Genomic DNA, 27,945 nt, shown 5'->3' with positions numbered 1-27,945 from the left:
AGGTAAAGGGGTTATTATGGGATATAAATATTTTTGTAGGCAACTATGCTGCTTCCTATATGTCAGATGGACAATTTTATATTTAATGATCAACATAGGTAGTATAAGTTATTAGAAACATTTGTATTGGGGTTAGAAAAGTCACACTTTAGGGTCTGGCAAGGAGGTTGGTAGGAATAGGGTAAAAACTAGTTTTGGAAACAATCTGTTTCAGGAAATGGCACTCCAATATGTGAAACACATACCTTCATTATTGACAATTATAGAAGCAGCTCCTGTAGCAGCATCGTTAGTCTGATATGTAAATTCTACAAGAAAAAAAATTAAAATCATGTACATACAGCCTGGCAGGGATAACTTATTTTAACAATTTCAATGTGATATTAATTCTTGGAAAAACTTTTTAACCTTTAACCATCTGGAAAAAGTTAAAAAATAAGGAATTAGTGCTAATTTATACCTATCACCTATACAATGAGGAAAACTGGCATCTTTACATTTAGTGGCACCTTTTCTCTGCATTAGTAACAACTCATCAAACCACCCTAACTTGCAGTCGCTCCAAATTATTCGTAGTTGTATACATAAGCACGTTTTGATACCAACTTATTTATATTTTCTATCAAAAGAAATGACAGACTTGACATATAAAAACAAAAGGTTAAGCATACAAAATAAACTGATTTCTCAAACTTCCATCTCATCAAGAACTATGGTTCCCTTTGTAAATAGCAATGCTAATCAGGCAGCCTTGGACAGCACCAAAGTGCTCAGACTAGAGTCAAAAGATCTGCCTTCTATTCCTGACTAACTAGCTATATGTGCTCAGAAAAATCACAGAACTTCTGTGACCCTCAATGTTCTCTTCTGTGATAATAATCCAGTCTTGGGGCTATAATATTCAATGACTTTTCTTAAATTATCTTTTGGAAATGCAGGTATGTTATCATTCATCACATATACATGACTTGAAGGTTTGTAACCTTCCCATCTGGAAGAATGTGTGTGAAAGGATTACCAGAGGACATTCAAGCAAGATCAGGCAAAGCTATGTATAAAATTTCGCTGGGTGTTAGGTAGGACCTAATAATTCTGTTCTGTGTTAAATTTCTCTTGTAAGAAGATGGATCACAGAAGAAAGTATAAACATTAACTTTAAAAATATGAAGTTTTACCTGTAGAAATACCATTCTGTTTTAAGTTTTCTATATAATCATTGCCAAAAGAATCTTTGCCAACCTGTACCAAAGAAATGATGAATATTAGATCTTTTACACTTAGAAAAATGCTACAATTTGGTTTTTAGAATAGTTAGCATTTTAAAAGGGCACATCTGCCCAGTACTTTATAAACATTAACTAATTAATCTTCTTAATCTAAGATGTTAGGCTTGATTTCAACCCAAAGAATTGTTATATACTGTATTAATGTTTTACTTATATCCTATTGAAAATGTGAAGCAGTTAATGATGGCCACAAAGCCATAGTTTCATTCTCCCTTTGATCTATTTCTTTAATAATTTCTATTGAGGTAGAACTGTTCACAATGATCAAGCTTCAGTATTTAGGAAGAATATGTGTTCATACTTCATTATAAACAAGAGCAATAATTTCTTACTAGCAGAATTAAAAATAAAGAACATTCAACAGGAAGTGTTGTCATGGAGAGTAGTTTCTCTTGAAAGGGGCTCATGGACCAAAGGTTTTCCTTAAAGGAGGTGGGCTAATTATTTGGCAGGTAAGTACAAGTGTATCCAATTTTGCAGGCCAATTATCCAACTAGAAGCAGTTCTTTGCTCCCTCTTTATCTTTTCTTTTGAAAAAAGGTTTCACTATGTAGCCTAGGCAGCCCTTGAAGTCCCTATCCTCCTGCCCAACCCTCTTGAGTGCTGGGATTATAGGCTTGCACCTCACAGGGCTTCTTCCATTTTCCTCCCTCTATTACTGGTAATTAAACCCAGGGTCTTGTGAATTCTAGGCAAACACTACCACTGAGTTATATTCTCAACCCTCTTATCTTTTATAACATTTAATTCTTTTCCAAAAGCAATCAAAGCATTACACATTTGAGAAAACATACACATATTGTAGAGATTAAGAAAAGGCCATTCCTAGACTTGTAGGGTCTGATAGAAATCAGAAAATGAAATTTCTCTTCCTTCTATTGTAATATTATGCAGGCAAAGTCTGTCAAAGGTGAACATCAAGTGCAGCCCTGATAAATGGAGGTGATAATATACAGATTAGAAAGAGTAAGGATTAGGAAGAATTGTTGTGGCAGAGAAAATGTTAATTTCAAGGGATAATAAGAAACAGAAACAACCATAAGACTAAGTAGCATCAGAGGTATAATTAGGAAGGGATTTTATACTTGAGGAATTGCATTTTGGATGCCAGCTGCAGTTGTATTCCAGAGTCTGCCATGGCTATTTTGATCAGGGAATTACTAGATTGGCTGTAGCCCCTAGTGATGGTTATAGTTCCAGCCTTATTCTAATTGGGATTTCCAAAAATGTGTCTTTCTGGCCTTCTAAACTGTATGTGACAAGTGGAAGAATAAAGTTTGCTTTTGCTGTCGTTGACCTTGTTAAAAGTAAAAATCTAGTACCTAAAGGGATAATGGAAAATTAATCATACTGCTAAGGAATAAGAGATGTCAACTCTAGCTCCATTAACATTGCATTAGGTCATAGTGGTATACTAGAAAAAATAAAAGAAACACTAAAAAGACTAAAAACAGAAAGTATGATTTTAGGGAAGTCATGTAACTTGCATCCGTAACAGGAAAGTTCCAGCAAGTTTTCTCTAACAATAAAATAAATTCCATGAATGCACATTGGTGGCTCATGCCTGTAATCCCAGCTACTCAGGAGGCTGAGATCTGAGGATCGTGGTTCAAAGCCAGCCCGGGCTGAAAAGTTCCCAAGAGACTCTTATCTATAATTAACCACTCAAAAAACTGGAAGCAGAGCTGTGGCTCAAGTGGTAAAGTGATGGCCCTGAGTTCAAGCCCTACAACTGACAATCAACAACAACAAAAAAGTGTAAAGGATTAAGTAAGGCTTCAGTGCTATCTTTCTCCTTTTCCACAAGGCTGTAATTGGCTGTAACTCTCAGGGAAAGAGGCAGGGCTGCTTGGATTCAATCTTTTTTTTTTTTTTTTTACTTTTTGTGGGCCTGATGCATACTAGACAAGTGTTCTATTGAACTACATCTCTCACTCTATTAAATTCTAGTTTCTTTTGGGCTCCCTATTTTTGCACAAAAAAGTCGAAACACGTGCATAGGTATTTTGGGGATTGGATTCGTCTTCTTATTCTAATGCAACATCTTCATTAATGATTTGGTATAACTAATACTGTAAATGTAATCATTTAGCCTGGTCTAATACTGCTCAGTGAATTCATTTATCCTGTTACTCTTATGAGAATGTCAACAACTGAGAGCATATCTGGGCCTTGGCAACCACCCTGAAGTGTTCAGTGGCTCTAACTCAAATTAATGTAGACAAGAAGAAATGGAGACTCATGTCTTGTTTTTAGATGGTCCTTTCTCCTTCTGTCTTACCAGTTGTGCAGATACATACAATGCTATATGAAAGAATGCTATCTTCACCAATTTCTTATCCCTAAAACCTTGGATGTGTTCATTAATTTATATTTCTAGACTTAACATTTTTTTCCTTCTTCTTTTAATTCTGGGGCTGAAACTAGGGCTTTGGATATGCTAGGCAAGTGCAGTATCACTGAACTACAAGTCCCCTCTGGACTGACTTTAAAGAAAGTTGAGGATCACATAGTGACACACCCAGCACTAAGGAGGACCGAAGGACTGCAAGTTTAAGGCCAATCTAGAGTATACAGTATGACCCTGTCTAAAAAAGAAGCAAACTAAAAAAGCTGAGAGAAGTGTCCATCTCCTAATCCTGTTTGCTTTCTTGAACAAAATTTCAGCTTCTTTCTCAGTTATTGGAAATTGATACCCAGAAGTGAAAGCATGTAAGCAAAGATTTTTTTTTTATCCTGCTATTGAGAACTAAGTGACAGTATCTTGCAAAACAAAGTGAAAAACACAAATGGGGCTCCTTATAAAGTATTAATGGATTCAGGACTATTAAAAAGGAATATCTGGAAGCTTCTGTTTTCCAGGTCACACTTTGGCCATCAAATAGATAAGAAATCTTCAAATGTAAGCATCTTGGCCCTGAGGCAAATGGTGCATATGGTAGTCTGGAAACTTGGAATCTAATTTCAGTTCTGCCATTATCAAACTAATTAAAATTCTTTGCATTTTGCCTCAAATTGTTCCATCTGATGCAGGCTGTAGGGTGGGACTGGTGTCAGTTCTCTCTGGTTCTTCAAACTGGCTATACACTAACATGTCCTATGGAGCTTATGAAAATCCTGATGCTTTGGTTATATTCCAGACCAATTAAATCAGGTCCTGTGTAAGTGGGACCTGGCATATTCTCTAGGTGACTGCAATGTGTGGTCCAGGTTCAGGACGACTATCTTGCAGGGTTAAGAGCTGGGGCAGTGTTTGTTAAAAGCACATAAGTAGATGGTGCGTGTTGGTAAATAAAGTGTGAGATAAAGAAATGTTGCCTGCAGAAATTGCTGGGGTGAAGGGCCCAGTAGCTCCCAGACTGAACTCAAGACATGGACAACAAGAGATTTCATTGGCTTGTATTTGCTAAATCCAGTCTTAATTTGAAGTGGGTCAACTTCTCCTTGCTTCTAGTTTCCAGAGCTCCTATATAGCAAATATAATTAGGTTTCTCTAATTTTCAGGTGGTCCGAAGAAATGTACTAATAGCTTGACAATGCCACTTGACTGTGTCAGAATAAATGTGAGCACTCAAATTGCACCTGTTTTTCAAGCATCATGTTAAGTCTACCTTCCCTATTTTGGCTCTTATTAATCATTTCATTTCTAGAATTCTACAACACCCCTAATCAACATCATAATTAATGCTATCTTACATTGTTTTAAATTCCATATTTCTCGTTTAGGCTTCTTAGAAGTTTAATGGAAACTCTAGCCTGAAATATATTGATCCTTCCTGAGGCTTGCCATACTGAAGGTGTTCCATTAGGATCTGATCATCTAATCTTAGTTGCCCTTTTGTCCATTTTCCTTAGACACATTTTGTTCTAGAAGGGATATGGCTATAAACACTTGGAGTGTTAATGGTAGAGCTGTAGAAAGGTACTAACTAGATTTTAACTCTAACAACCCTCTTGAAGACTCTCTCATGATCCTCTAGCTGCGGCAGAGTGGTAATTCTGGGAGAAAGACTCTTAAGAGTTTACAAAATTGGAAAATTCCAGCTGAAAGAAGCAAGGTAAAGATCATTTATGGACAAGAACTTAAGCCAAGCCAATTCACAGAGCCAAAATGGGCCTCGGCAAATCTCAGGCTGTTCTGACAACACTGTGGAACAGAACCATCCAACAGAACTTTTTGTAATGATGGCATGATCTGTGTCTCCCCTGTTGGAAAATGAAATGTAGCCTGTGTGCCTGAGGAACTAAAATGTTAAATTTTATCGGAATTACACTTAAATCTAGATATCCAAACAAGGCTGGTGGCTACTGAACTTGACACTGTGGCAAGTCTCATAAAAGGCAGAAAAGCACGGGGTGAATGGGGAGCAAGAGCACTTCTTCTAGCTAAGGGTGATGCGGTATATCTTTACTTTGACCACCACAGGCTCTTCTGGCAGTGAGAGAGGGCCTCAATTTGGCTTTCAGGTTCCAGAACTTGACTCCATGCTCAGGATGGTGGCATTATAATAAATTTCTATTTTTCAGAATGATTGAAGGCTGTTTTTTAGGCTTAGAATAAAATCTGACATTCTCCAGTAATTCTATCCTTCAACATACATCTAAGGTAAAAAGAAAACTTCAAGATAGCTTATCCAATGCCATATGAAATACATATTCTTCTGAAGAAGTTATCGCATATATTAAAAGTGGTTAATAATTTTCAAAAAGAATACATGAAAACATAATCAAAACTAAAGCTAGGCTTGATGACATTTGATCTCTGTGATTCCAGATCTTGTATAACTTTTCAAGAGCTTGTGGATTGTAATGAACAGCTTCTTAAGGAGACTGTTGTATTTGTTGCCATACAACAAAACCCTTCATATTAACTTTTTAACTTGTCATTAGCGGTTTTATTAAAAAGGAATATATAAAATACCGTTACTTAATCATGATGGTGATTTAAATTCTAGATAAAGATGTAATTACCTTAATAATAACTTTTAAGGTACAAAGTTAATGCTACAGTCACCATTATTAGGTCTGGTTGTCTGAGGGTAGTGCTAGGTTTGTAATGTGTTTTACCTGAAGTTTTCTTATCCTTTATTGTGTAGATAAACTCTACTGTGGAGCAAATATTAGATGATAAATCAGGGCACAGTAGATGTGTAGAACTTTCCAAATTATTCAGGTGCTAACATAAACCACACTACATAGATCTGAATTAAAAGTACCTTTGCTTCAATCAATCTCCTACCTGGAACATGTCTCAAAACATAGCTAAGCAACCTGTCTTCTTTTCATCTCATATCTACTCTACAGTTTCATGATTAATTTCCCATTATCGGTTCCAAAATATTTCTATTTTGTCTTTCTCTCATTGCCTCAAATTCACAGACCTAAAACAAAACCAATCTCAAAATCTTAAGAACTGGATGAGATCCAAGGAGACATCTAATCTTGGCTTTAATGGCTATATGAATAACTTCTATGAAGCTTCCAATAGAGATTCTCCAATCTCTCCGTTCATGCCTTTAGCTCCAGGAAACACCCTTCTTCTCAAGACTGCCATATTAGGTATCTAGCTTCCGATAGTAACTCTATGTCTAGGGTTTCCCAGACAGGAAATTATATCATTTTGCTTCCAGTTCCTGAGTCATCTTTAGTGCTATATGAAACTCCATAGACCTAATCAAGTATGGGGTAGATCAAGTCTAAAAATTTTCATCTGTTTTCTTGTAGCCCCATATTTCCTAAAGCAATCACTGATTGATTATATTGATATTTTACATCTATCAAGAACTTAACCTTAAACTAGTGGTTGGATAAAGAAAGTAGTACATATGTACAATGAAGTATTACTCAGCCATGAATAATGAAATTATGTCATTTGAGGGAAAATGAGATAGAACTGGAGATGATCACATCCTGTAAAATAAGCCAAGCTCTGAAAAATAAATGTTGCATGTTTTCATTATATGCAGATTCTGGTTAAAAATTAATATAACATGATTATAAAAATGGAATTTTTTGGGGAGAAAGGAGAGGATGATGGAGGTACATAATAGAGTTTTTAATATATGACAATAGTACAATAAAATCCACCAAAAACTATAAAAAGAAAGAGGGGAGAAGCCGGGCACTGGTGGCTCGTGCCTGTAATCCTGGCTACTCAGGAGGCTGAGATCTGAGGATCACAGCTCAAAGCCAGCCTGGGCTGGAAAGTCTGTGAGACTCTTATCTCCAATAAACCACTAGAAAACTGGAAGTGGTGCTGTGGCTCAAGCTGTAGAGTGCTCGCCTTGAGCTGAAGAGCTAAGGGATAGCACCCATGCCCAGAGTTCAAGCCCCACCGCCATCAAAAAGAGGGGAGAAAGGAGGGTGATTAGGAACAGTAACATAGATGGGGTGTTTATAAAAGTACATTATGTGCAAGTTGTAAATACTGCGATGAAACTCCTTTGTAGAATTTATACTAACAAAATTTAAAAGAACTCAACCTTAGAAACTTAAGAATTCCTTACTTTAAATCTTATGTTTTATGAGATGTTTTTGACCAAATAGCCATGCCAGAATTATAGCATGTTAGTCACAAATTAGAAATACAGCTACAGTTCATCAGCAGATAAAGTGCTAATTGTACAGCTTACTCATGGGTTAAAGACTCCTGTGGAGTGAAAAGTGCTGTATGCAAGGAGAAATGACATTTCAGGGAAATTCTGGGTAAAACTTCAGAGGAGAGGAATCCTTCTTATACATTTCTTAGGTTTTGCTTTTCTCTAGTGTGTATACCCAGTTTAGCTATCCATATGTCTATATTTCTCTATATTATATCACTTTAAAATAACAAAAAGGATGAAAAATTTAAACTCTGATAGTCAATTTCACGTATTTTCAGATTATTTCAGTAGGTAGATACAAATAGGTTTACTGAATGTTACATAGGCTTTCTGTACACACTTGAAAATAGAAGTATGCCAAAGTATGAGTTGTATGGACTTCATTAAGCCCTAGTTTCCTTTCTGACTGAAGATAGGGAATTGAAAGAAAATGATTGAGTGATGAGTAAATCATCATTGACTAGGCTGTTTACGAAAGCTGTGTTGCTGTGGTACAACTTGCTAAAGACAGGATGACTATGCTTTTGTTTAGAAGCTAGAATATAGACACCTACTAGAGAAGGCTGATTCTCCTCACTCTGCACATCTGAGTTAGACACAACATTCAGGGGATGAAGATTATGTATTTGAGAACTGCTACCTCTCAAAGGAGTCAGTGAGGTAGAAACGAATATAAAGGATAAGGAAGATTACTCTCTTTAATGTAGATCTTTAAAAATGAACCTTCAAAACAATTAAAAAAAGTTATTCAAAGGTACACAAGTATACACGTTAATTGTCTTCCATTTTACAATTGCCAATACAATAGAAACAGCCCAAGTATCTACCAAACATTCATTGATAAATAAACAAATTATAGTATATTTATACAATGGGTATAATTTGGCCATAAAAAGAAATACTGCCACATGCTGCAAGGTGGATAAATCTTGAAAACATTATGCTAGGTTAAAGAAGCCAGATATAAAATGTCATGTATTACATATTCCATTTATATGACATCCAGAATAGTTAAATCTATGGAGACAGAAGGCAGATTGTAATGTTCAGAGCCCATGAGGAGGAGGACAGAGGAAGAAACTGCTTAAAGGGGAAGAAGTTTGAGTTTGGAATGAGGACAATGATCTAGAACTGGATAGAAGTGGTGGTTGCACAGCCCTAAATGTACTAAGTTGGTCATTTTAGAGTGGTTAAGGAGAACAATAACGAACTCATCTTAAAACTAGAGTCTTTTCTCTAGAATCCTCTCCACCGTGTTTTATACTTACCTTGCACACCAGGGATGTCTTTGCTCCAAGCCTAGCAGCTTGGACACACTGGTTGGCACCTTTCCCTCCAAAGCCAATAAAAAACTTACGTCCGTGGATGGTTTCTCCAGTTTTTGGCAAACGAGAAGTTAGACTATTATAATTGAAAAGGAAAGGAAAAAAAGTATATTGGTAATTACAATCAATTTTTTTTAAGGAGAAGAACTGTTATCAGATGGGGCTCTGATTAATTTTAGAACTGGAAGCTGCCAGCCAGATGATGGCTTTTCCTTTAAGACACACAGGAGTTTGCACCATCATTAAAGATGCATTTCTCCTCAGGAGTTCCTGTCTTCCTCATAGCCCACTGTTGTAGCTTGACTTTAGATGTCAATTCCTGATATCTGTTCCACATCAGGGTTATTTATGGCTACCTCTGTTTTATTCTCATCTTCCTAATACCCCGCCCAGAGCTATAGTCACAGTAGGATTTAGTAAATGGGATGAAGTCAATTCATGCTTCTTTATGGGTCTATCTGGTTTCCTTATCAAGAAGCTGGAGGTATACTAGGATTCTCATGTATAATCAGTCATGCATGGGACCTAAGAAGAGGGAACTTGTAATTTTAGGTACTAAAAAGTCCCATTTGTTTAGGGGTGATATGGGCGCAGGGTATTGAGAAAGCAGGATTAAGTTTTGGTACCAGTCCATCCTGCCTACCACATAATTTTTATGTATTGATTAAAAAAGAACACCTATTTAAGATAATGGACATTAAAATATTAAATTTAGTTTTTAATCTTTATTATGGACAATATTAACATATAAAAGTAGAACAAGTAGTATAATGACTTCCTTTACTCCTATTCACCCAACATCCAGATTCAATAATTATCAGCCTAGAATTATGTCCCAGTCTGTAGCTTCATTGACTTCTTCAAAAGCTAAGCATTTACCGAATTATTGCTTAATGGCAAAAAGGATAAAAGATTTGCCACAAGGTAAGACCTTCATAAGGCCTTACATCATAAGGTGAGGAAACAAACTCTTTGAAGGATAGAGGGAAAGGATTGACTTTAAATGGAAGAATTCTGAGCATATAAGGGCAAATGGAGGGGCACAAGCACTGGTTGCCTGGCCACCAAGGGGGCCAAGAGCTGTATGAAGTAAACAGCAAGTATTACCAAAAAAAAAAAGGTTCATTACCTTCAAATAGGAAAGGCCAAGAGGTAAGTTCACCAAGAACATACATTGCTTTAGATGATCATACCTTTTATTAATTTATAAAATTATGATACAGCCGAAACAAATGTGATATATATTAGAGTAGAAGGCTAAAGCAAATTCCCACAAGTCATTAACAGCTTGTTTGCAATGGGATGACAATTTGTAGTTGCCAAGAACATATGATTGCTTCAATAAAGACCAAGATAAATTTGTGAGCCTCCTTTATGTGGTTCAAAAGTGTCGATAAATCTGGCTAACCTTTTCTATTCTATTACAGTGAACTGTCAAATATAGTTGAGATTCAGAAGAGACTCATCAATAATTTGAAAACATCCCACTCCTCCCCTTTTCAATGCTATTTTTATCTTGGATTCTAAATGCACTTATAGTACTGAGGAAAAAATATACATCAAAAGCTTTGCTTCTGAAAAAGGTACTCAATCAAAAGAAAAATGGTTTTAATGTAATGTTATTATCCTGTCATTTAATTTAGCAATGACAAGTGATGATGAGATTTTGATTTGCATCAGAAATCTTAAACATTTTAGGATTCTGTTATGAACAGGCGATGATGAGTAATCTGTGTGATTGAGTAACCATGTCAATTCTTGGCTTATCAATGCTGCTACAAACAACATTCATAACAACTTTAAAAAGAAAATACCCTATGTGGCTAAAAATAGACCAAATAACTTAATTAGTAAGACTGTCATTTAGTGAAACTTATTACTTCCACTATATTTATATTTAGATCTAGGTCACAATTCACTGCTTGGAATCAAGTGTCTTATTATTAGCTGTGGGAGATCAGAAAAATATTATCATCAGATTTCAGGTTGTATGCCTATGTAGGGGAGGGGTGAAATCAGTAGTGTGTGTTTGATGTGGAAGCATATGGCTGAGATTTAAACTCATTTCTAAACATCTGACTCTAATGTATATTAATTCATCAATCACTGAAATTCTTCACTTCTTTGGTATTTTACATTTTCCTTTCCTCCCTCCCTCCCCTCCTCCTCCTTTTTTTCTTTTTCTTTTTGGTTGGTTGTGGGGCTTGGGACCGGGGCGCTGTCCTTGAGCTTTTCTGCTCAAGGCTAGTGCTCTACCACTTTGAGCCACAAAACTACTTCCGGTTTTCTGGTGGTTAATTGGTGACAAAAGTCTCAGGGACTTTCCTGGCTTGAACTGTGATCCTCAGATCTTAGCCTCCTGAGTAGCTAGGATTACAGGTGTGAGCCACCCATGCCTTGCTCACAATTTTCTTTTTCTTTTGCATTTTTCCTTTGCATTTGTTTCTTCCTTCAATTGTAGACATTCCCTTCATGAGGTAAGGAGAGGGATTAAGTCTGTTCTTTCATTTTATCCCAGTTCCTGTCACTTAGCATGAACTTAACAGATACTTGCTAAAGAAATGAATCTGTAAAAGCCCCTGTGTCTCTTTTTTTTATGTCTCCTCTTTATAATATCTATTCTTGCTTCTGAACTGAGGATGCAGAGGTGCTGATTTGAGAAAGGAGGAGACTGGCATGAGGATGAGTGTACACTGTTTGGCAAAAATCAATTCCGTATTTTACCAGATCTTGCCGACCATTTTCATGGAATTCTTTTTCCTAAAGAATTGTAACTATAATTCACATATTCTTTCATACAAGCAGCAATTCAACAAATGTTGAATGTTCCCAATATACTCTTTCTACAGGGCAATTTGCTGACAATGGGATAAAATCCAAACCTGATGCAAATAACAGGTAAATCAAAGATACAGGTTACAGAACAAGGAGCAACAATGATTTGGCACATGCCTTTGTTGTCATAGAGTTTTGCTATGTACTTAGACTGGTTTTGTACTTTTAATCCTCTAGTCTCAGTCTCCTGAATATTAGATTGTAGACATGTAATGTGGCTTGATTCGTGGCTTTTATTTTTTCTTTTTTGGTGTACTGGAGTTTCAACTCAGGGTCTCAAGCCCATTTAGCTTTCTTGCTCAGCTGGCAATCTACCACTTGAGCCCGATCTCCAGCCCCATCTTACACTGGTTATTTTAGAAAATGGAGCCTTATGTACTTTTCTGCCCAAGGTGGCCTTGACCCTCAAGCCCTTAGCCTGCTTAGTAGCTAGGATTTCAGGAATGAGTCACTAGTGTCCTATGTATAGTTGCATTGCTTAAGGATAGGGATCCAGTCTGAGAACTGGGTGATTCTGTTGCCTTTTTGAATATCAGAGTATGCTTACACAAACTAAAATGGCTGTGTCACTAGGTGTTATACTCTGATGGGACCTCATTACATAAGCAGTTTACGGTTGACAGAATGTTTTTATGTACTGCACAATTACATATGTTGTTGTGATATGTAAGTGCCGGAAAATGGAATTGCTCCAGGCGCCAGTGGCTCACGCCTGTAATCCTAGCTACTCAGGAGGCTGAGATGTGAGGATCACGGTTCAAAGCCAGCCCGGGCAGGAAAGACTGTGAGACTCCTATCTCTAATAAACCACCAGAAAACTGGAAGTGGTGCTGTAGCTCAAGTGGTAGAGCGCTTGCCTTGAGCTGAAGAGCTGAGGGACAGCGCCCAGGCCCAGAGTTCAAGCCCCACGACCGACCAAAAAAAGAAAAAAGAAAATGGAATTGCTTATGACAGCCACAGAGAATGGCGGGAAGTAAAAGTTTTTTTTAATGTACTTATGCACGTAAGTATATACAGTAAGCATATATTGATATAATACTGCAAACCACTTGACACTATTTTAGATTTGTCATTCCTGTCTGATTTCTAGCTACCAGTTCTTCCTGGGTTGAGACCACTAATGGAGCCTTGTGCAATGCTGTGTTCTTCCCACTTGAGGGCTTCTGTTTCTGTTATGGTTTTTTATACTGTCTTCAAGGAATGAATAACCAAGTGCTCTGAGGAGCTGCCAATTCTAGAATGTCAGTAACTTATATGGTCTCTTCCTCTTTGCTTCAATTTCCCTGCTCCCTGTGCCTTCTTCCTGCATTATAGTACTCAATAGTCTGTGCTCTTAAGCCTCTGTCTTATGACCTCCTCCTGTTTAATCCAAGCTAAAGACAGTTTATACATATTTACCTACATAAGATAGCTATAATGTCTTAAATTACAAAAAAGAAATTGAAAGTGTAGAGAATAGAGGGAACAACTGAAAAGTTAATCACAAACAGGCAGAAGGCTTTCTAATTCTAGTTTACCTTCCATTAGAGCTTCCTCACTTTTTACCTCATTGAATCATGAAATTATATTTGGATTTCAGAAAGGACTCACAAAAAGCACTATCCCCTGGACATAAAGCATGACTATGATTTCCCCTAATTTAAGCAGGAGTAGTAGCATGGTGCCCCTAACAGACAAATAAATGTGCTCAAAGGAAAACAACAACAACACAGTACTGGTAGAAACTTTTGCTATCCTATAAAAAAGAAAATAGCATAAATGTCCTAATGGAGAAAACCCAGACAAAACCATGCAAAAGAAATACACTTCAACTGAAAACATTGAAGCTTAAAAAATGTCACAACACTTTTCAGTTGGACAGAAAGGAACACTATCCATGTTCACAGATGGCCCTGAAGCCTTCCTTGCTGCAGGAAGCCATGCTGCCATTAGACCCTGGGTATTTGAGGCAGGAGGCCTGATTGTATTACCTTGACAGCCTTTCCCTCTTTGAACCAGCTTTTTCTCTTGCAAAACAGTTTAATAATACTTGTCAAGCCCTTAAATGCCTGGGTTTTGTGCTCTGAGTTAATTCACTGACAGGTGTTACCAGAACAACTTATCAATTGCTTTTAATTCTTGACAATGAGGTGGCTGTTACATATTTGATATTATTCTAACCAAAGGAAGGAATGGCAGATTTTAGAGGGCTGAGACACTTGTAAGGAGAGGTCATGTTAGCCTTAGCCAAAAGTTAAGGAATATGTTGCCTTTTGGTTTTAATAGACCCTTCTTCTGGCTTCAGGCTTCTAAGATATCTTCAGCCTCTGTAACAGTAGATTGAACATTAGTTAATACCCAATTAAAATTCATTACACTAATTTATTATTCCTACTGCCTGTATTCCTCAACCATTTCTGCTCCCCTTGGCATTTGTGTATGTCACATTTAAAAGGTTGAGAGCAATTTCAAAATCAAGATGTCACTTATAAAAACAGGGATGAACTTAGAGGGCATTATGTTAAGTGAAGTAAGCCAGGAACAGAGAGATAAATACCATACGATCTCATTTATTTGTGAAATCTGAAAAGCTGAACTCTAGAAGTAGAGTATGGTAGTAGCAGGGGCTGGAGGTGGGAGGTAGAAAAGGGAAAGGAAGACATTGGTAAATGGGTACAAAGAGAGCTAGAATTAGAATTCTGTACTGTATTGTATAAAAGTGTAACTACAGTAAAAATAATTTATATTTCAAAACAGGATTTTGAATGTTCACACACAAAATGATAAACATTTAACATTAACAGATACGTTATTATATTGATACTTACAAAATGCATGTACTAAAACATTACATTGTATCCCATAATTATGCTCATTATTTGTTAATAAAAGTTCAAAAGTCAAGTTAATAACATCTATTTCTATCTCTGTAAAGTAATTTTAAAATCCAGTTTATGGTCCTTAACCTAAATTTGTTGGCATGCATGATTTATGAAAAGAAACATGAAGGATTTGTGCAACCCTTTTCCTACCCAAAGTCATTTTATCTTAAGATGAAGTTGCTTTCAAGTTTACAGATAATATTCAGGCCAATCTTTTACAGTGTCATATCTCTGATCGCTATTACTTAAAACTTGTATGTGTGCCAAAAAATGTGCTAGATAATAGGAGACAGTACAAATGAGTATGTTGTGGTCTTTTCTCATATTAAAGTCTTGTTATATACTCACATCTATGCATGTTACCTCCTTAGGGAGGCCTTTCAGATTAATTGACAGGAAAATCTCCATCTTGAGATATTTTTGGGAAGTACTCCTTAGTTTGTTCATTTATTCACATTCATTCATTCAAGAAACACTAAGGTTCCTGGATGAGAGGTACTATTTGAATAGTCCACCTATACATGGGAAATATGTGTGTGGAAGCGCATGCATGCGTGTGCATATTGTTTGTCTAATGAATTAGTGTCTCATCATGTAGCCCAGACTGGCTTTGAACTTGTAATTCTTCTGCCTCCATGTATCAAGTGTAGCTGGGATTAGGGACATACACTACCATTCCTGGTCTGTACTTCATATCCAAAGTATATACAATTTTAACAGTTATTTTTGAAGCCCTTAAAATTCATTTCATTATCTTCTACCTTTTTTCCTTTCTTCCCTCCATTTTTTTTTTTTTTTTTTTTGTGCTGTCTGGCACTGGAGCTTGAACTCAGGGCCTCATGCTCTTGTTTGGCTTTTTCACTCAAGGATGGAGGTCTATCACTTAAGCAATACTTCCACTTGTGGCATTTTGCTGGTTACTAGAGAAAAATCTCTTGGATTTGTCTGCCATGGTTGGCTTTGAACTGGGATCCCAAGATCTCAGCCTCCTGAGTGGCTAGGATCACAGGTGAGAGCCATTGGCACCTGGCTTCTGGCTTGTTTCTAGCAAAAAGTTTGCAATCAAATCTTTATTCCTCTATATATAGTGTTTATTCACCACCTCCCTCATGCTTTTAAAAATTTCCGTTTATGCTGGGTGCTGGTGGCTCACACCTGTAATCCTAGCTACTTGGGAGGCTGAGATCTGAGGATCGTGGTTCAAAGCCAGCCTGGGCAGGAAAGTCCGTGAGACTCTTATCTCCAATAAACCACTAGAAAACCGCAAGTGGTAGAGCGCTTGCCTTGAGCTGAAGAGTGCAGGGACAGTGCCCAGGCCCAGAGTTCAAGCCCCATGACGAACTAAAAAATAAAAAGTAAAAAAATAAATTGTTTATAATGGATTTGCATTGAACTTGATTAGGATGTGGTGGATTTTTCTTTTGGTGTGATATTAAGTTACCTCTTTGTGCTTTTCTTAAGTTACCTCTTCTTTATGCTAGACCCAAGAATATGTTCCAGAACTCATCTTTTTTTTTTTCCTTTCTTTTCAGGGTAATACTATGGTGCTGCCTGTTATCTGGTAGCTAAAACAATTGTTTTATAGTTGATTATGGTGGGATGGCAAGTCTGCAAGTAGTTACTACTAAAAGTTCAGAAGTATTTTTGAGTGGTATTATACCCTAAAAGAGGTTTACAGGAAGCTGGGACAACAGATGCCTATGTATGTAATAAAAAGCTGCATGTAATTATGTCTATGGGAGAGAAATAAACCAGTTATTAAATTTCCAAGCTGGAGAAGTAGTGTGATGGAAGTTCTCATCAGTTCAGAAATGCCAGTTAGAATGATGGGGACAAGAAGGGACATATTCCTCTCATTTTGCTGAGATACAGTTAAAAATATTAAAAAAGACATTTAAAAATAAAAATACTACCTAATGTCAAAAAATCTTTTTTGGAGATCTATTATCTATATGTACACCATACATACATACATACATACATACATGTCTCCTTACCGCCAGCTAATTGTAGTTGTGGAAGAACAGAAACATGATTAGGGATGTGGAAAATAAGCTAATTTTGGAATGAGAGCCTGTAAGACATTAGGGGCTGGAGAGATATGTGTATGTAGGGGTTATAAAGTGATTAGACCATTACAGATTGGTAAAAGGAATACATGAGGATACTAGAGTGAAAAGTCAGGATGCAGAAAAGTATAAGCAGAGAGAATTGGCAAGACAAAGACATTTTCAAAGATCCTAATGACTTGATTAAAAAGAAAAACATATGAATTTATAATAAACATGACAATGATACTTCTAGTTATCTATCTCACCTTACAATAGAGATGCCTGCACGTCCATATTTATTGCTGCACTATTCAAATCAGCCTGATCTCTGTCAATGAATCAATGAGTAAAGAAAATGTGTATATACACAGTGGAGTCTTACTCAGCCATAAGAATGCAGTTATGTCATACACAGGAAAATGGATGGAACTGGAAATCATGATGTTAGGGAAATAAGTGAGTCATGTCAAGAGTCAGATAAAGTAAGTGTGACTTTTAGGGATATGGATAGGGCAAAGAGGGAAGGGACATAAGAAAGGACAATAGAAGGGACAAGTATGATCAAAGTATAATATATGCATGTACTGAAATGTCATTATGAAATCCAGTACTTTGTACAATATGTGCCAAAAATATAAAAAAGGTAGTGAAAAATGACTACAGAACCAATGTTTTCTATTTTGCCAATTAATTACAGTAAATTTTAAATTCCAAAATGACTTCTGTCACATTGTAATTATCTGGGCTGCATCTTCCTGCCATCTGCTGGTATAGTTTGAAGAAATAAAAATGTATTTTAATTTTATCCTAAACAAAATATAATTAGAAGGATAAATCACATGAAAAAATGTACTCTGGAATCAATTATTAAATTTTTATTTTTCTACTATTTTTGGTTTTTGGTGTTCATACTTCTCATGATTGTGAATAATCAAAAACTGATTATATCTGAGCTTCACAATAATATATTTGTAAGACAGATTAGGGAAGATATTATCCCATCTTTGTTTTAGGAAGAAAGAATGCAAAAAAGTAATTTTTTTTTAATCAAAATGACATAGCTGTTTGGGGATTAAATTTGAATTTAATACAGACCTTTTGATTCTAATGCTAGAATCTTTAAACTGCCCTGTAGTGCTTTAGCAGTTAATTTTTTCTCAATTTTGACCATAATAGTGAAAACTCAGTATATATTAGATAAATAAGTAGCATTATAAAATAGTATTTGAACAAATGGATCTCATATTTAAAAAGACCTATAGTTCGTTCATTCCTTCTACTTCTTGCCTCTGGAACTTCGATGATGGTACTGGAGGAAGAGTGTTGGTTTCTACTCCAATCTAGTAATAGTTTTCAGTCTCAAAATCTTGTTGTATTTCAATCCTCTTCCCTAAGCTTTATGTTCTTTCCCTTACTTCTTAGCTTAGCTTAATTAAACCATTCACATTCTTTAAAATTCAATCAGGGTAAGCTAGGTGCCCTACCTCTGGTCTCTAATAATCTATGCAAGTTTCTCTTACATCATGTGTCACAATCACTTTTGTATCACTATTCCTAAGATTGTGTCTGTAAACACCAAGCATCAATAAACATTTGTTGGAAAAAATGATATAGTAGTAATGGCAAATTCTATTTCTTGAATGCTTAGCATATCACCAATTTGTTATTATAACAGCTCCAAGGCAAAGGTAATATATCATCTCACAAATAAGGAGAATGAGAAACAGAGAGATCAAAAGGGAGATGAAGTGCCCTAGGAATTCAGGTCTCAAAGATCTCATCCTGTCTCATGGTTTAAGCTATATACACTGATGACTCCTAGATTTGTATCTCCAGGCTGTCCTCTCCTCTAAACATACTCAAGTACATTCTTTCTTGACTTCAATTGGATGCTTAATAGGTACTTCAGCCTTCACATGACTGCCTTTAGCTCCAGATATAGCCCTCTCTCCAACCAATTTTCTTCCCTACAATCTTCATCTCAGCAAAGGTTAACTTCCTTTTCTAGGCCATGGATAACTGAGGAGTAATTTTTGCCTTATTTCTCATTCCTCAGCAAGTGGTGTCAACATTATTTTCAAAATATAGAAAGATGCTTGTTTCTTTCCACTTTGATTCCAAGCTACCATCATTTCTTGTCTATATTATTGGGATCCATTCTGAAGTTGTCTTCTTGCTTCTGTACCTGCCTTCTTTCATTCTGTCCTCACATAGTCCCACAGTGATCCTATATAGATTACGCCACTCCTCAGCAAAAATGCTCCAATGGTTTTCATCTCATCCAGAGTGATCCAAAGTCCTTTAATCAGATTCCTGACACCCATCTTTTTCTTTGTTTCACCATACTAAACTCCTTGTTTTTCACATAAGAGGGTTGTTTCATATGCTGTTACCTCATGTCTGGAGTACTCTTCCTTCAGGCTTATGTATGACTTGCTTTCTTTCCTCCTTTAGGTATTTATTCCAGGTCATTTCTCAGTAAGACTCTTTGGACTCTAAGGATCTAAACTTAGTACTCTTATTCTCTTTTCATGACTTTTTTTTTTCCTTTTTGTTGGTCGTGGGGCTTGAACTCAGGGTCCAGTGTTGTCCCTAAGCTTTTCTGCTCAAGGCTAGTTCTTTGCCACTTTGAGCCATAGCACCACTTCTAGTTTTCTGGTGGTTAACTAGATTACGAGTCTCATAAGACTTTCCTGTCTGGCTGTGATAGCTAAGATTACAGGCATGAACCACTAATGCCAGGTTTTTCATTACATTTTTTTCCTGTAGCATTTAAAAAAATGTATCATGCACTTTAATATTTTTTATTGATACTGTTTATTTCTTTCTTTACTATGTTAAGCCCCATGAAGCAAAGAATTTTTTTTAAAAAATGTATCCTTTCTATGTAGAAAGAATCTGGATCATGGTAAATTCAGTAAGACGTAGTGGAACAAATAACTGAGTGATACAACATAAGAATAAAGATTAATGAAAGTGGGGGGGAAGAGAAAAAAAGATTAATGAAAGTATGATTAATCAAGGCCTATAAACCTAATATCCAAAAATGCTCATAAGTTTTTGGGTTTTCATGGATATATCTTTGGAATAACTTTATTTTCCAGAAAGATAAGCTTGGTTTCTCTTTATAATGAAACTTCAGAGAAGAGTGATCAAGAAGAAAACAAAGCTAGGCACTGGTGGCTCCTGCTTATAATTCTAGCTTCTCAGGAGGCTAAGACCTGAAAATCATAGTTAGAAGCTTGCTTGGGCAGTAAAGTCGATGAGACTTTTATTTCCAATTAACCACCAAAAAGCCAGATATGGAGGTAAGGCTCAAGTGGTATAATACCAGCCTTGAGCAGAAAAAGCTAAGGGACAATGTGTAGGCCCTGAATTCAAGCCTCAGTTCCCCCCCCCCACATGAGGATAATAATAATGACAGGGATTAAAAGTTGTTTGCCATATATGGATTGTGCTAATGATTCTTAAAAATTATTACTAAATAGAACTTAGTATTCATAGAGGACTAAAATTAGAAATGAAAAAAAAGCTCATTGATTGAATTAGCAGTGTCTGGCATATATTAATGTAATATATAAAGAAAGCTGGACTTGGATGTTATCCAAAAGGACTTCTTGAAGTAGATTTCTAAAGTAAGCATGGTGTGTCTAAGCTGGTTAAATTTAGGAATAGGGAAGAGTAATGAAGACCTGAAAAAGATAAATTCTTAATTGTCATCCCTTATTTACTGTTGTGGGTAGAATGTTTCCATCCAGAAGATATTCACATTCGAATTCCTGGAACCTTTGAATATACTGTACCTAGCAAGGAGGAATTTGTGTTGTTTACAGGCTACTATAAAGACTTAATCTGGTTGGGCCCGATGTAAACACAAGAGTTTTTTACAATGATAGAAAAGTGATAACCAGGTTGATATCATGTGAGAAAGACCTGTCCAACTATTGCTGGCTTTAAAGATGAAAGGGGCCATGACCAATCAAACAATGATGGCAGTGCCCATCTTATATTTATTAATTTTTATCTGGATTCAAACGGGTTACAATGAGTATAACCAAAAATTATGAGAATATTGAAAAATAGGCTGCAAATGCAAAATATGGCAGGAACCGACAATAATAGGGCGATAGGTTTCTTATTTTTGTTGGTCATGGGGCTTGAACTTTGGGCCTAGGCGCTGTCCCTGAGCTTTTCTGCTCAAGGCTACTGCTCTGCCACTTTGAACCACAAAAACACTTCCAGTTTTCTGGTGATTAGTAGGTGACAAGAGCATCAGAGACTTTCCTGCCCGGGCTAGCTTTGAACCGTGTTCCTCAGATCTCAGCCTCCTGAGTAGCTAGGATACAGGCGTGAGCCACCAGTGTCCGACACAAGGAAAACACAAGGTTTTTTATTTTTTATTTTTTTTGTCGGTCTTCGGTCTTGAACTCAGGGCCTGGGCGTGTCTCTCAGCTTTTGTGCTCAAGGCTACGGCTCCTCCACTTTGAGCCATAGCTCCATTTCCGATAGGTTTCTTCTTGAACCCTGCTCCACTCACCATTTCATATAAACTTAGGGTTAGGTTTGATAACAAAACACTTCATCTAACCTTCAAAACAAGCCTGTGAGGTAAAGGCGCATTCTGGGACCTGGAATGATGACGCCTGGGACCGAAGGCGCCTGGCCAGTCCCGAGGGAGGCTCAGCGACGGTCTCGGGACGCTCTGCTGGGAAAATGAGGCTTCCAAGCCCAGCGTCCCTCTCACCTGAGGCTTATTTCCCTTAACACACTCGAATTCTGCCTTTTCCGCTCCCGGAAGGCAGGTCACCTGGGTCACCCGGTGAAGCTCACTCCCGGAGCGCGACACGGTCCGTCCCCAAAAGACCCTGCCCCGAGCCCGGCCGCCGCGCCCCGGCCCCAACTAACCTGACCAGGTCCGTCATGCACGAGCCCACCACCACCACCGCCACCTCCTCCGGCCACGGTCTGGTGGGGTCCCCGGACGCCGCCATTGCGAACCGGTGATACCCGCCAACCTGGACGTTGCCCTTTGCCCCTTGCCCTACGCCTGACCCCGTCACCACCGACGCGGCTTCAACTCTCGCTCACGACGCGGGCCTTTCACCCTCCTCTACGGGTCGCCCACCCCAATGCCCGAAAGAACTCCGCCCACTGGCGCTCCCCTATTCTTCTAGGAATTGTCTGCCGCACGCCTTCACGGTACAAAGCCCCGCAGACATGGCGGGAGCCCTTGCTTCCCGCCGCCCGCCCAGGTGAGGGCTGAGCGGGAATTTTCAGGCGCCGCGGGGACGCCTTACGCACCAGCCGGCTTGGCTCGGCGCGGGAGCGCGCACGCCGCTGGTCTCCAGGCCGTGGAGGGGGCGGAGCGGGACGTCAGGGAGCGCACACGTATTCTGTCTGCGGTGCGCGTGCCGGTCGGCGCGTCGGTCGGGGGCGCGCTCGGGTAACCTGTACCCCACGTAGTCGCCGGTTACCGATCGGACTTAAGTTCCAGGTACCTGGACTGGGGCTGGTGTGGGGAGGTCAGACCTTGAGTCGCACAGGTGACGCCGAGAACCGTGGTTTAACTATGGCCAGAGGGCTCGCCTCCTCTTCCTCAAGAGGAGGCCCCCGTTCCACAGGATGCTCCGGTCACTCCCCTCACGTTCATCTCCTCAAGAACGAGCCCACAAAACGAGAGGTTCTCTTCATATCCGGCCCCAGCTCCCCACTTGGCTCCTTGACTAAGACCCCGGACTAACCCCCTCCTTTCTATTGATGAGGCGCCGGGGCGGGGGGGGGCTGTCATACAATTTGGGAGAAGGGCGAGTGTCCCTTCTGGACGTTCCCTAGCGCGGGGGAGGGGGGGTCATTCTTTGGGTCCTAATCGATCTGTTTTTCCGGATGGCGCTCCTTGGAGAAATCGCTTCCCAGGCGTAACTTCCCTCGTGCGCTGTATGACGTCGGCGTGATGCTGCAGGAGGCCCCCCCTTCCGTCCCATGACGTCAACTGGGCACATGTTTCCGTGTTTGTCATCCTATCCTAATTGCCTGAGCCGGGACGGTGCTCGTGTACGTCTTTGTATTCCCTAGGCAGCCGACCAGAAGACCTTAAGTGACCTTATTTTAATCTAAGTAAAGCATTGTATTTTTGCAGTTTCCTTCAGAAATGGCGTCAAAATGGAGGAAACCCAAATTGCAGAACTAGCATTTTAAGAGAGGAGACTGCCCATGAAAAATGGTTGTCTCTGAGATCTATTGAACTGTCATTTTGAAAGAGGAGACTGGCCCAGAAGAATTTCTGTCTCTCTGAGATCTCTTGTAATGCCACCATGTCTTTAAGTTACCGGGGGATTGACTCCAGTTCATGGCTCTGCTCACTGCATCAGAGGACCATTATTTTTGGTTATTTGGTTTTGGAATTAGTATACTTTTATCTCTTTCTTAGAGAGCTCATGCCTCCTCACTAGTGAAACAGATTTTTAGTGCTGCATGAACTCTTGCACTGTCAAAAAATATTATTGTATTTTTCTAGAAATATGCAAATTCATTCCCTGCGGTATCAACCTCAAGTCATGACAGTTGCTGAGTTGAATGGGTTGTTGTCACCATTAGTGTGGTTTGATTTCCTGAGCAGGTTTGTTCTCTTCAGCATTTGACTAGTGAATCAGGACAGCTTCAGCTGTAGGTTAGCAGTAGTCTAGTTTGTTTCTAGTTGTAAAGCAAGCATTCATTTCACTCTATGACTGTCTTCATATATCCTTGACTTCATGTTTTCTCCTTAGTGACCCTTTAATCACCAAAGATTCTTTGGTCCTGTGGCCCAGTGATTATTAATATGTTTACAGAGGAAGATATGAATAGTAGACTTTGAGAGAGCTAGATTTGAATTGTGATTCTCTGTCTGCTTCATTTGTGGCATTGAATTAGGTCTTATTCATGAATTGGTCTGAAATGTGAACAGTATTCACCCAGGAGTTGTTGGGGACAAATGACCTTATGAAACTGTGGGCAAGAATGGTGCTGACAGTGAGGAGATAATGCTAATTATGTTTTTGTTCTGTTTCCCTTTTTCTTTTCTTCTCTTTCTTTTTAAGAAATGTGAGATAAAATAATAGTAGGTATTGTCAGAAAAAACACGGAAACGATCATTTTTAATGTGAGATTTTTTTTGCTTTCCCTTCCCCCGATGACAGGTTTATGGATTTTGCAGTGATATAGATAAGCAAAAGTAGAAATGTTGCAAAATAAAAAAATTCAAACATGATAAAATGGATTAGTACACTGTTCAAAAATAAAACAGTTAACCATATCATTTGCAAAAGAATAAAGCACCCATGTTACTATCTAGATTGTGAAGAACAATTGTAATAATATGCATAGAGACTCTTTATCAGTGATAAAATGGAATAAAAGTGTACACTGTTTTTTGTGGTTGGTAGTATAGTGTCTGAGGTGTTTATTGTTATCCCATGATGCTATATTGGAACGGTGGGAGGAGGGCATCTGGTAAGGGGTCAGGAGAGAAGCTTCTTTTATATTTGCAGAAAGAATGATTTGGGAACTGAAGTACATGGCATAAAGCTTATACCACTTCAAAGGGACTTCTGGGCATCATCACTAGGGCTGCAATGTTATTTTTTGAAAGATCATGAAGTCCTTCCCTTTATTAAATCTGAAGTGATAAAAACAAGTACTGGTTTTAGAAGGTCCTTGAAAATCTTGTGTGGTAAAACCTGTGAAAATTAGAGCTACAGAATGCATTATTTGTACTGGCTAGAAATTAGTTTTTTTCTCCCTAAAATATGGGATTGTCCTTTCAGATTGAGAAGTGATCATTTGAATTGACTTTCTCATCTCTAAAGGTTATGTCTTTCATTTGGAAATCTATTGTGAGGAATGTACTTCTTCCTGCAGTACCACGAGTTTCCAAATAATTTAAATAAGACTTGTGGTTTTGCATTTGCATTTTGTATTTGTATTTTAAATGTAAGGACTTAATGAATTAGAAGGAATGACTGGAAAATTCATAATACTCTGTTTCTTACTATTTGAGTAAGTGTATCTTTCTCTGTGTATATATGTATATATGCATATATGTGTGTGTGTGTGTGTGTGCTGCTTGCACTCAGGGTCTCTTGTTCTCACTTGGCTTTTTTTTTGGGGGGGGTCTGGTCATGGGGCCTGAACTCTGGGCCTGGGCGCTATCCCTCAGCTCTTCAGCTCAAGACTAGCACTCTACCACTTGAGCCACAGCACCACTTCTGGCTTTTTTCTTTTTGCTTATGTGGTGCTGAGGAATTGAACCCAGGGCCTCATACATGCAAGGCAAGTGCTCTACCACTGAGCCACCTTCCCAGCCCCATCTCACTTGGCTTTTTTAAAAATCAAGGTTGACCCTCTTCCCCTTGTGTTGAATCCTACTTCCAGCCTGCCTGGCTGCCTGCCCACCCACCCGCCCTCCTTTTCCATTTTCTTTTTCTTTTTGCTAGTTAATTGGTTACAGGAGTCTCATAGAGTTTTCTGCCTAGACTGGATCCTCAAATCTCAGCCTTTTGAGTACTTAGGCTTACAGGATTATAGACATACGTCGCTAGCACCTCACCTTTATTGGTTTTTGTACCATTACTGGGACTAGAACTCGGTGCCTCATGCTCTTGTTTGGCTTTTTCACTCAGAGCTGGCACTCTACCACTTGAGCTTCATCTCTACTCTATGTTTCATAATTATTATGTGTTTTTATTACGTCTATTCCTGAGATTTGCTACCATTTTTTGAGGGTATATTCTTTCCATCCCTAAATATTTCTTTAGCTTAAAATATTTAACAATATTTTACTTAAATTTATTACTTAAATTTGTTGATTTATTATTTATTAAAATGCTGTTGGATGCTTAGAGTATACCAGGTCCTTTAGCTGAGCACTAGGGATTCAAGATATAATCCTTGAACAGGTTATGTTCACAGCAGATAATTAAAACACACGGTGGAGGGACTGTTGTTAAGGGAGTTGTATCAGCAGTAAATATTTTTTAGTAAGTAACAATGCAAGCAGATTAGATTTGTTTTTGAATATTATTAGCAATCAAATTCTTACTCCTCCTTGGGATGAAGATGAAAGAATTCCTAACTGAAAGGTGTTTGTGTTTTATATGTTAGGGGGAAAGTATTGTTGGCAAAGACTTCTCCATCTCAACCATAGTAGAAGAGCTGATTGTAAGTGAGAGTAGAATGGCTTTGAGTAGAGTCTGGCATTCATCTTTGGAAAGGAGAAGGGACTGGCCCTTCAAGGGTTACTTCCATTCCTGAAAAACAGTGGTCTATTCAGAGGTACTGTGTGCCTAGCAGTAGGGAAATGGATTCTCTTGAAAGATCACTGGGAGGCTCTACAGATGGGAAAGATGCCAGGTGCCAGTGGACCATGCCTGTAATCTTAGCTACTCAGGAGGCTGAGATCTGGGGATTGAGGTTCAAAGCCAGCCCTGTTTAATTCATTATAAACTGATCACCATTGTTTCCTTCTCTACTCAGTGGTGGTTTATAAGTCAAGTCAAAATGTCCCCAGAAGTTGCCTTGAACCGGATTTCTCCAATGCTGTCACCGTTCATCTCTAGCGTTGTCCGCAATGGAAAAGTGGGACTGGATGCCACAAATTGTTTGAGGATAACAGACTTGAAATCTGGGTATGTACCTGAACTAGTTCAACATTATCTAACAAAAAACCTTTCTTCCAGACTCATGAAAATTAACCACTGAAGAATTCTTCAAGGCACAATCTCATCACCTGCTGGTTCAGTTTGCTTTAAAATTTTTTAAACTATTTATTTATGGCATTGTTGGGAATTGAACTTAGGGCCTTACACGTCCTAGATTAGCACACTGCCTCTGAGCCTGAGTCTTTGATTCAGTTGGTTTTGTTTGACATGTTTCCTGTTTTTGTATTTCAGGCCATTGCTTTATGGCCAGAATGTGCATGTCTTTTATTTTTTTTTCCTGGCTTATCTCTTTGTGAATAGTGTGCCATGTGGGTTTTAGCAAGAATGTTTTTCATGCATTGGCTTGCTTTCTTATTTATTGCAATTCAGTGTGCACATTAAGAATTAGGTTTTGAGGTTCTGCATCTGACATCATTTGATAATCTCTTAATAGGAAAATTATAATAGCTAGCCTAAATGAGTCATTCCTCACAATGGGGTTCAAATAACAAGGTCTCACACCTGGATGTGTTGCATTAAAGAAAAAAACACATTTTATTTTGAAATAAAATTAGATTTACAGAAGTGATAGAAAAATGATAGGAAATTGATACTATTTTAGTGTAATATGTCTTACTTGAATTTTGCCGATTTCCCATTTCATGTTCATTTTTGGCTCAGGATTGAATGCAAAATGCCCATTACCTTCAGTTATTAAGGCTCCTTAGTCTTTTAAATGGTGACTTTTTATTAGTTTTTGTTTTTAATGATCTTGACTTTTTTTTTTTTTTTGGTCTCAATCTTGGGGCTTGAACTCACGGTCTGGGTGCTGTCTTTGACTTTTGTGCTCAAGAAAAGCGCTCTACCACTTGAGCTGCAGGTCTACTTCTGACTCTTTGTTGGTTAATTGAACATAAGAGTCTCATGGACTTTCCTCTGTCCTGGATTTGAGTCATAATCCTCAGATCTGAGCTTCCTGAATAGCTAGGATTACAGGTGTGAGCCACCAAAATCTGGCAGGCTTCATACTTTTAAAGATCATTCACTAGGTATTTTGTAAAATGTCCCCCCAGATGGATTTGTCTAATGTTTTCCTTTTGTTGGAGTGAGAAATACAATCCCTTTATCATCCAAGAGTGCTATAGATCCATATATCAGATTAGGGAATACATGATATTCAAATGACTTTTCATGTGATTCTCCTTCCTAGCCTGCTTAGAAGATGGGATTACAGATGTTATGGATCTACTCTGAGCTTTACGGTGTATTTCATAGCTGTGGTGTTCCATGAGTTAGGTGTATTCAGCACAT

General features: G+C 38.2%; 2 protein-coding genes across 3 annotated transcripts in view; one reads left to right on the top strand and one right to left on the bottom strand.

Annotated features, from left to right (window-relative positions):
- The window catches only part of Rbks (ribokinase), a 67,410-nt gene extending 45,387 nt beyond the window's left edge, over positions 1–22,023 (bottom strand). Inside the window, exons 1-4 of one of the 2 annotated variants that reach the window (XM_013013580.1) lie at positions 21,866–22,023; positions 9,157–9,289; positions 1,176–1,239; positions 246–308 (exon numbers count right to left, since the gene is read on the bottom strand). In XM_013013580.1, coding sequence (XP_012869034.1) covers positions 246–308; positions 1,176–1,239; positions 9,157–9,289; positions 21,866–21,951 — 346 coding nt within the window. In that variant the 5' untranslated portion in view covers positions 21,952–22,023. The remainder of the gene's footprint in view (positions 1–245; positions 309–1,175; positions 1,240–9,156; positions 9,290–21,865) is intronic. The other variant, XM_013013579.1, reaches the window with a different exon arrangement.
- Positions 22,024–22,232: 209 nt separating this feature from the next.
- Positions 22,233–27,945, top strand: part of Bre (brain and reproductive organ-expressed (TNFRSF1A modulator)) — a 405,798-nt gene continuing 400,085 nt past the window's right edge. Inside the window, exons 1-2 of the mRNA XM_013013787.1 lie at positions 22,233–22,454; positions 26,471–26,622. Of these exons, the coding sequence (XP_012869241.1) occupies positions 26,495–26,622 (128 nt within the window). The 5' untranslated portion in view covers positions 22,233–22,454; positions 26,471–26,494. The remainder of the gene's footprint in view (positions 22,455–26,470; positions 26,623–27,945) is intronic.

This window comes from Dipodomys ordii, unplaced genomic scaffold (assembly GCF_000151885.1).
Source record: "Dipodomys ordii isolate 6190 unplaced genomic scaffold, Dord_2.0 Scaffold20, whole genome shotgun sequence".
In the NCBI taxonomy this organism is placed as follows: Eukaryota; Metazoa; Chordata; class Mammalia; order Rodentia; family Heteromyidae; genus Dipodomys; species Dipodomys ordii.
This window is presented reverse-complemented; position numbering and strand designations above follow the sequence as displayed.